General features: G+C 33.7%; 1 protein-coding gene across 1 annotated transcript; it reads right to left on the bottom strand.

Annotated features, from left to right (window-relative positions):
* Nucleotides 1-207: 207 nt before the first annotated feature.
* On the bottom strand, nucleotides 208-4,470 carry LOC139864171 (protein trichome birefringence-like 38). The gene is made up of 5 exons (XM_071852758.1): nucleotides 4,226-4,470; nucleotides 1,274-1,448; nucleotides 984-1,159; nucleotides 741-899; nucleotides 208-496 (listed from the first exon to the last, which is right to left on the bottom strand). The coding sequence occupies exons 1-5, from the start codon at nucleotides 4,468-4,470 to the stop codon at nucleotides 208-210; spliced, it is 1,044 nt and encodes a 347-aa protein (XP_071708859.1).
* Nucleotides 4,471-10,481: the final 6,011 nt, after the last annotated feature.

Here is a 10,481-nt window from a genome sequence, read left to right as displayed (position 1 = left end):
CATTCCTCAAAAATGAATCATTCAAACAATCTCATAACAATCACTTACTAATCGACTTAACATCGTCGGTTTACATGATAATAATTCATAAAACTATAAGTAAACTTACCAGGCTCACTATAATCAAATATCAAATATATAACTATATTATATATTTCTCCCATAAAATGTTTGAAAATTGGTATACAAAACATTCAAAATTTGTGTTTAATCAAGAGAAACAGATAGAAGTTGGTTCCACGTGTCTGGAAGGCCAGCAACACACCAATGTGTACAATCCATTCCTTTGAAAGCATTGAAACTACTTGGATGTGCATCTATTCTCAATTGAGACAATCTTGTTATGTTGAACAATGACACTGGCTTTTTAATGCCACTCAAAACTTGCTCAACCACCGTCTCTGCGGTTGGTATGCCTCCTCGGTACATTGATCCTTGTATCGGACGCACTTCGTTCGCACAATTTGTCACCCCTGCCTTGTTCCAATCTTCTCCACTAAACAATTTCCGGCTTTCATAGTTAGTACTTTGGTGCAATTAAATTTACATGGGTCTATAAACTTGACCAACCATGTGGTTAAAGCCTTGAGTTCCTCCTAAGAGGTCTCATGTTCAAGCTTCACTAGAAGTATATCTTCAGGTGGCCAGATAAAAGGACTAGTAAAAAAATACTAGAACATGCCCAAAATGTTGTTAAGAGGGTGTGTTTGAGGTAGACGTTTAAGGAAAGAAAACATTACTTGTAATGGGACGGAGAGACTCCTTGAAAAAACACCGTAGTTTTCTCAATGTTCACATCTGAATCGACCCAATTACCCCAAGTCTTTAAAGCCATGCGAAAAGCTTCCATCCTATCCATGTCCTTCAATATTTTCTCACCAATTTGGATAAAATCCCATCTACATCACAACATGAAGTCATTACCATATCAACGGAAAACTTACTTATATCATGGTCACACGTTATCGAAATAAAAAACTCACGGTTGTTTTTCTCCTTGACGATACCACCAAAGCCAAGTATTAAAAATCAAAACATCGTTCTCCTTCCATACATCTCCGCTTGTTATGGAATCGAGTTTCAAAACACGACCAATTATCCCCTCCTCAATGTCAACCAAGTAATGAGACAAGAAAACTGAAATTGAAACTCCATAATCCTACAAATGCACATTCTAATATTTTCATTAACTTTTTTTTAGAAACGTACTTTGTGTGAAACAAAACGTCTTGTATGCTTAACAGATAAAATGAAGTGATATATAATTGGTTACCTCAAACATGACGGTTGTAGTTTGATCAACGGTTTTTTCAGTTATGATTGCTTGAGGAGGCAATCCAGCATAAAGAAGGCAGACCATCGATTGCCATTGATTTACACTTATCGAATCGCCAATGTACATTATCTTCTTTCCCCTCATTTTTGTTAGGAATTCTACGGCATCAAATCTGCAGTTTAAATTAATTAGCATAAATAAATCATTTATTAAAGAACACAATGCTTAATGAATTCTTCTACAACACTTTACATGTTATTAATAATTGATCATGTTAAATTAAGAACTTTAGTCGTTTTGATCAACTTTGAGCGTCATCGTACAGCCAGAAGATGTGGACAGTTGGCGCTCCATTACTTGTGATGATCAGGTTTTGGTCAGTGGCTCAACGCCTTGAAGGAGACGTTGAACGTTGAACGCTTAAATTAATGTATGTGTAGTTCATTGTTGAAACACTTGAATTGCCATGCCTTTGTAATTTTTTCTAGAATTGGTGTTAATAAAATAGTCATATGTGGGACAAGAATCCTTTCAAAGTAACAAAATAATGTAATTTTTAGCATAATATTTGGTGTTAGATACTCTAACTTGTGACTTGCTAATAGTGACGGATATATGAATGATAGTCACTATTATCACTGGTTAACAACTCAAATGATTTTCTGTAAGGAAACTTATTTCAATCGTGTCACATAAAAACTTTACACTATCCACTAGAATTACTAGTTAAAAACTCAAAATTTCTACAACGTCGCGTATTTTACCGGTGTCTCGTGTTACCACTCAACCTATACTAGGTCCGCCCCTAGATTACTTGTATTGATTTAATGAATAAAGTTAGCTTAAAAAAACGTATTAATATTAATTAAAAATATATACATGAGGAAAGCAATAGAAATTTTATTAATTGATTATCTCTTATAGTGCGGATGGAGTATATTGCAGTAGAATATAAGGTGTAATTATGTAATTTCCCTATGATATGCTCCCAATTGTTATAATTCAGTAGGCTTATAACTACCTTTAGTGGTTTGATTCTTGATGTTATAATTCAGTAGGCTTATAACTACCTTTAGTGGTTTGATTCTTGATTAAGAATGCTAATAATGAAGTGTAAGAACAAAGATGATAATGGAGAGAAAGAAAGAAACACTTTGTAAGTGTGAGAAAATGGTGCAAGTTTAATGCTTGCATTCATGGCTATTTATAGCAAAAATATCACAAGTTTAGGTAATACAATAATATTACTTTTGTGTATCAATAATTGACTATCCATTTATATATATATTTATATATTATAACACCAATTTGTTTTTAAAAGCTATTTTAACTCGTATTTTTATCATTCTTTTAAAAAGCTCTAGAATATTAGTTATCGAGACAACGTTACTTGTTTAAACTTATAAAAAGTAAACTTAAACTTCTCTACAGTTGTTTGTAGAGTACAACTGTTTATGCATAAAATAAGTGAACTTTTCAAATATTGAAGCTCTATTATAGGCTTTTAGTCGAAACACCTCTAATCTAACTCTGATTTAGTTTGAAATGAAATTCCCTTTACCATTCTTTCTACTTATTAAGCATCTCTTCCCATAGATTTATTTTTGAGAGAAAAAAAAAATTGTAAGTGGAGTATATTTTCGAGTTTTAGTTTGAAGAAAAAGAAAAAAAAAAGTAAGTGAAAATATAATTCAATGTGATTTTCATATACATTTATTGTTTTCTCTAAATTGAAAAGATTTCATTTCTTTTCTCTCTTTATTTTCCACCGTCTACTTATTTTCCTTTTAAACAAATCTCAGGTAAAGAAACATTTATTTTAGCTAATTAATCTCTATTTATATTAGGAATGTGACAAGATGATGAAATTATAGACGACGTACATCTTATGTAAGCATTACACGTTATTCTTGTGATTTTCCGACCAAAGCGTATAAGAAAAGGCAAATTAAATACTTATGTTTCTGGATTTTAATTAAACAAATAATATGTACATATATTCATACAACATCGGTGTTTATCAAACACCAGCGATATAGATACAAATGTGTTTTCACTGTTATCATATTCTATATTTATATATTTATACCCATTTTCCGTTTAAAATATTCTAGTCATAACAAATTAGCTTTGGAAAGCATATAAATATGGTAAGTTACTCATATAAATTTATACATTGATTAAATAAATTTGATTACGATTACCATATATAGATTTTTGTTTATGTATTTTCAAACTTTGACAGCCATAAACTTTCTTTATTAAAACTCAAACTTTTGATAAAAATAAAAGAAACTTTAGTTTATTGCTCGGTACACTTTGTCTCTTTTAGTGTTTTTTTTTCTTTGGCTTGTAGCCCCGGTATAGTTCGATTCGAGTTAGCAAGTTTCTTAGGATGGTTTCGTGCTTGGTTTTAATTGTATCAGTTTGAGGTTCCTTCACTTTTTAATGAAAACTTCCTATATTTTAGAAGTAATTGTTATTTAAAAAAAAATTATAATAATAAAAATAATTTTCCGGTACCAAATGTGTTTCTCACAAACCATGATTTTCTTAACTTAAATAGTCAAAAGACTAAATGACAATTATTCTTGTTCCTAGGAGAAACAATCACATAATACGCCAAAACTCAATAATAAAATAATATTACAAACCATTAGCCTATCAATCATCAATATATACAAATCACGTGAACAAACGACTAGAGATCTCATACAACACCATTAGCCTATCAATCATCAATATATACAAATCACGTGAACAAACTCTAGAGATCTCATAATCAAGCATTGAACATTGAACATTTAACAAAACTATCATAAAAAGGTTGATATATAGTAAAATAAAATAAAAAAGTGAGATTGGATCAAATATTCATATTCCTAAAGTAAATCTCATAATTAACAATTTTATCTTCATATATATAATCAAGATTTAGAAATAGTGTACCTGGGCAAGTTGCATTGGGTTGGTTGCCATCTGAACTTTAGATAAGTTAAGTCGGGACGGCCATATTTGATGCAATCGTATTCCTTTCGAATGTGTGGACATTTCAATGAATCGTACATTGGATACGATTCATCGTAAACCCAACTTCCTTCGTAGATATCGCACTTCTCACCATATGATGATTTAGCAATTGTTGTAGCAGACAAAAGTGCACCCAAAAAAACAACTGCATACCCACCACCCATAATCACTAATAAATCTTTTTTATATTTATATATTTATATAGAGAGTTATATTGCTTATGGTTAAAGGTGGGAGCTAGAAGGTGATCTGGACCACCACGTTTGCATATTAACGTTAAAACCTATATATGTATATATAATTATTGATCCCATCTAGCTAGTTTATTACCAAACATAATATTGACTAAGATTTCTGACCAAATTATTAACTTATTTTCTGAGGGTCAAATATATAATATAATTAATAATTATAATAATTAATAGGAATAAGATTAGATAGAGAGGTAGCATTTTTTTATAGAAAAAAACCAAATTTTTTTTTTTATGAAAAAAACCGCAAAATCATATAGAAACGAAAACGTAATCAACCAAAAGATACAGACAAACAACCGATGAGGCTCATACCTAGAAATCGGATAAACAAAACTATCTAAAAGAGAGCCTCACCTACAGAAACTGAACCGTTTACCACAACATTAGAACATAACGATACAAATGAAAATCAACAACATAAATTAGACTCAGATACACTACAAACGAGTCAAACAAAAGAAAACATCGAACAATTTAAGTGACCCACCCTTTTCAATTTACCTTCTATAATTTCTCGGCGGATTTTTTTACTGGAACGATTATCAATCTTAAAAGAGAGTGTTTGAGGAACCATTACCAACCAAGGTCCCCGGAGAGGGAGGAATTAAACTCGCCGTCGAAGAAGTTCCCACACCACGATCATCAAGGCCATCATAGTTCCCACGAGCGTCTTCAAACAAACTTTGGATCGCATCACCAAAATCAAAATCATCATCGTTGTCGTGCAAAGACTTCTTACCCGACTTTCCCATCGTGGCAGCTTTAATTCTCGAAACCGAGTCCAAATCCCAACACCCTAAGCATTTCCTTTGTTTAATCGATACAATGCGGTTCAAAATCCTTCACACGAAACATCAAAGCATACATTAAAATTTCTACGCTACTTATATTGAAAACCGGCTCATTGCTCCGTTCGGCCCGAATAGGAATAACATCAACATCGGAGTTCTTCATTTTTTATGGTTCTTTTTTGTACCACCAATGCACTCAAAGGAGACATTATAATCACTAGCAACTTTCCAAGCCTTAAGGCATTTCTTCTCGAAAATTTTGCCACAACATGAACACACAAGGGGACCATCTTCCAAGGACTTACCCGTATACTTAGAAACCATAATGTCATCGTGGTTCAAATTATCACCGACCACATTAACCAACTATGATGTTTTACTTACAGACCCATCAACACCTTGGTTCATCACCTTTAATGGCTCAAAATAGTTCTGACCCCCATCGTATTTTTTATTTCACCATATTTAACACTATCCACATGACCAGAAACTTCAGGCGAAGTACCATCAAGAGCTTCCATATCATTCACGTTTAGCATAACCTCGTCTAAAGAACTAAATTTATTAGCAGACGAAGAGAGCTCCGGCATCAGATAACAAAGCAGAAGGAAGCACGGTACAAACAACACAAAAACCATCCAAATTAGCGTTAACCATAGCCTCTTAAGAAGAGTATACCGAAACAACAGGAGGTAGATTCGAAGCATCGCTACCCAAACGAACACAATCTTTACCAACCAATGTCTTACTAGATAACACAAAACGATTAGTAGACAAGGGTAACCGATGATCAAACCTTTAAGCCAAAACCCGTTTCAATCTATCAAAATAAGAAATCACGAGACACCCATACCTCACACATTAAACAAACCTTATCGGATAGATCGGCCATGACTAAATCATGAATATGTTTAACCTTACAGATTTAACGAACACGAAGAAAGAACCAATGTTTCCTAAATACGAAGATGCCTCATCAACCACTATAACGTCCCCAATTAATTGGACACCACACCTTATCACACGAAGCATGATTCTACAAAATACCCGTGATTTCCAGCCTAGCGTACTGGAAAAAAGACTCGGCCATGAAATCGAACAGAGTGACAACAAAAAAAACTCGTTAGAGGTAGTGTTGACAATGTGATTAAAGCTATCTCGATCACCACAAACACATAAGAAACCACTAGTACCGAATAAACTTATATGCGACACAAGAGCCTTGTGAGAAATTAAAAGGCCGAAACTTTGGTGTCCACCAACGGTATATTATCAACCAATAAAATGGATAACTGATAATTGTTAATAAACTAGCGATTAGGATCTAGGTTACACCTGAGATAAGCTGGAGAAGAAGAAGAAACTGATCGAGAAGTAGACCCTGAGCTAAGTCGTCTTGGCCTTCCCACAAAAATAACGCCCGAAGATATTTGATCCGTTAAGATCGGTAATGGCCCGATGAGCAGCATCGATGTTATCGAATGAGTGACACCCCGTACAAAACCATCGTGTACAGATCATCAATAACAGGATCATTACAAAGTCAAACACTATATGCTGTTTGACAATCAGTTTAGCATTCATGAAAATATAGCGTTTTACAAAAGATAACGTGCTTCCTATGAATAGAAGCATAAACATAAGTACGTGACCCAAAGGTCGTTACAAAGCCATTGTTTGAAAATAACGTAAGTTACGAATGCAAAATAAAAGTTCCATGATTGAGACATCTCTAAGTAATGCAGTGGAAGTCTAACACAGCAAGTTTGTAACACCAAGACAGCAAGTCTAACACCGGAAGCAACAACGTCTAAGCACCTGAGAAATACAAGCTTAAAAAGTCAACACGAATGTTGGTGAGCTATAGTTTGTTTGTATTCAGTAATGTAATGTAGGCCACGAGATTTCAGTGCTTCAACCAGCAGTTTAAATCAGTAATTCAAATCAGTATGATAAAGTATATGTTCAACCGTGGGCACTTGGTAACTAACTTAACGTAATATCACCCCCTAAAAGTACACTTGGCGAGTGCGTAAGTTTATGAAGTATTAAACACCCGTTAAATGCTAGCGCTACTAGCCCGAGTGGGGATGTCAAACCCTATGGATCCATATCTAAGATTCGCGTTCACCGGTTCAAAGGCCAATGACTAAACGTTACCGAGCTAAGGGGAAAGTTTATGCCGTTGTATAACCCACACATATATAAAGTTTAAGTACTCGTGCCTAGTATGTAAAACATAAAATGCGCATGTATTCTCAGTTCCCAAAATAGTTAAAGTAAAAAGGGATGCTATAACTCACAGTGGAAAGTATTAAAGTCGATTCGGGATAAGTAAGAAAGTAGTTGGTCCGAAAGGTCCTCAACCTAAGTCAAAAGTTACTAATCAGTAAATCGTTCCCAATGGTTTAAAGATGTGTAAATTAGGTCTTAAGTATCATCATCATTCATCATAAGTTAAAAAGTGTAAAGTAAGTTTCAATCAAGAATAAAGTTTGAAACAAAGGCTGACTTCGTTCGGTCTCCAAGACCTCTATACAAACTGAAATGAGGTGAGACCAATGGCCATGGCTCCGTATATGAGTTCCCTAGTTGCTGACCAAATTCCAGAACTAAACTCATCTTCGTTTGACCGTGGTGACGGTTTAAGTGCGAGTAGGTCAAAAATTTCAGCACAACGTTAATAGGGCGTAGTGACTTTCGGAAGGCCATAAATCCTAAACCGTAACTCGGATTAAGACGAGGCCTAAACGTAAAATCATATAATCGAACCGAAATAACTGGAAATAAACTTTTCCAGTAGCCCAGGTTATTGATCAGACCCAGAAAACAGTAAGTAAAGTGTTCTGGTGGGTTCTTGGTGCTTGATGCTCATCACGGTTCTCATCCTTGATGCTTATAGCTTCAAGTGTACAACTCGTTGATGTGTTTACATCATCTTTATCAAGTTTTAACTGTCATGACACTAGTGTAAGTCTAAGATATGTAGCACAACTCACTTAAGAGTTGTATGAAGGTTGATGAACTAAAGTTACATCAAGATCTTAGATCCGACACATACATGAGTTCTAGTAGTAATATTAAGCTACAAACTTGAAAGTAAACTTAATAAACAAGATCTTAAGTTGTAGAACTTAGTTCTTAGTTAGATCTTGAAGATCCTAGACTAAAAAGTCTAGATCTAACATAAGTGTATAAAGTTATAATTAAAAAGTTTAACTTCCATGTTCTTGAACTTACAAAGTTTAACTTTAGTTTCAAGAAATATGAGATCAAGTTTAACTAGTAAAACTTGACCAAAGTAATAATTAAAATACTTACAAAAGAAAGAAATATACTAAAGTTACAAGTATTAAGCTCATGTTTGTTTCATACTTGAGAAGATTCAAATCAAAGTTTGGATCTTAAGAAAATAAACTTCAAGTCTACAAAACATGAACACAAAGAAGATTTCAAAACTTATGAACTTTATATCTATATAATACTTCAAGTGTAGGACCATAAACTATCAAGTTTAGATCCTTGTTCTTGACTTCTCATCAAACAAAGGATGAAAGTAACAAGATTCATGAAGATATAAACTAAGAAGCTTGATATTTAACAACAACAAACAACAATCAAGTAGATGAAGATGATGATAGATTCGGTTTTAATGGAAGAAAAAGAAAGAAAATAAAGTTTTGTTACTTACAAGTTTGAGAGAAAAGATGAGAGAAAAGAAGTGGTGTATGTATGTGTGTGTAAATGAAGTAGAATACAAGTAAATAAGTAACACAAAAAAAAGTTTGAACTCCCACCCATACACATGGTGGCCGACGGTTTTAGGCACAAAAGGGGAAGGTCAAAACTCACTTTCAAGTGTTGGAAGAATGGTGAAAGCTAGAAGGAGTAATAAGGTTAAATGTATGGGAAAGAGCTCTTGCATGCTTGAGACAACTTTGTCTCCTCATTAACTTTATTAATCCTAGTTTACCTTATTAAATCACTAGTAATAAAAGTGGGCTTACTAGTCCATTAAGAAAGTAGGGTGGACTTCCAAGTCCATTAACATGAGTCCATGTAAGTATGCAACAATTAAATAAATAAAGCCCAAGTAATTAACTATTTGCATTAGTTAATTAAAATGATTAATAATAATTAATCATGAACGTAAATAATATTCTAAATATTATTCGTGAGAAGCGTGTGTCACAAAGACAAGTTGGGACATGGAAAGTCAATTAAGGTGTTAAGTCCATTAAGGTAACTAGTAAGCATTCGTAAACACTAAGATTAATTAAATTAGCCTTTAAGCCAAGTAATTGTTATAATAAATAACAATCAAGTTTACGCAGTCATAATATTCCAATTACGACAAAATTTTAACGTGTAACAAGTACGTATCTCATTTAAAACGATAAGTGACACCAACGGTCGTAAAAGCATTCGAGGATCAAGTTAAGTGATTACACACTTAATAGCACGTTGTAAGATATTAACGAAAGTAATTAATCATGATTAAAGATCCCAGAGCATAAGCTAGCTCAGTACGCACATATACGCAGTTTCGTGAAAGCACAAAAGCAAGTCAAAAAAGCCGGGTCGTTACATTATCCACCTGTTAAAGAAAATTTCATCCCGAAATTTTGAGGAGTGACCAATAATGGACCGTATTTGAATAAGAAGGAGCGTATCAAAGTTCTGTGAGACTCGTGGGCTCAGAAGTGAGTTATTTACCTTGAAAGGTACTTCGGCGTATGAAAGTAAGTATAGGTATATGCCATTAATTAAGTCTCTTGTCCTAAGAGATCGACAAATTGATTTCGTTTCTGTTTAACATGAGTATGTCATCTGAATATATATCCGCAAAAGGAAAGATGGTGTTTTTAGCCTTACAGGCATCTTCAGTAAGCTGGATGCGTGAAATGCATCATGAATGTTTCTAAACTCATCTAAAACATTGAGCACTTATGTCGCAATGCAAAGCAGACAGGTAGAATGGAAAACATGGTGATCACAACCATGCGATTTGATGTCTGGATAGTGTTAGCCACGAATTTTACTAACCCCTTGATTTCGGAAGGAGGCCATGGGCATAAAGAACCCGATATTTAAGAACGTTTCATTTGAATAAATGAGTTGAAATTTTAG

This window comes from Rutidosis leptorrhynchoides, chromosome 8 (assembly GCF_046630445.1).
Source record: "Rutidosis leptorrhynchoides isolate AG116_Rl617_1_P2 chromosome 8, CSIRO_AGI_Rlap_v1, whole genome shotgun sequence".
In the NCBI taxonomy this organism is placed as follows: domain Eukaryota; kingdom Viridiplantae; phylum Streptophyta; class Magnoliopsida; order Asterales; family Asteraceae; genus Rutidosis; species Rutidosis leptorrhynchoides.
This window is presented reverse-complemented; position numbering and strand designations above follow the sequence as displayed.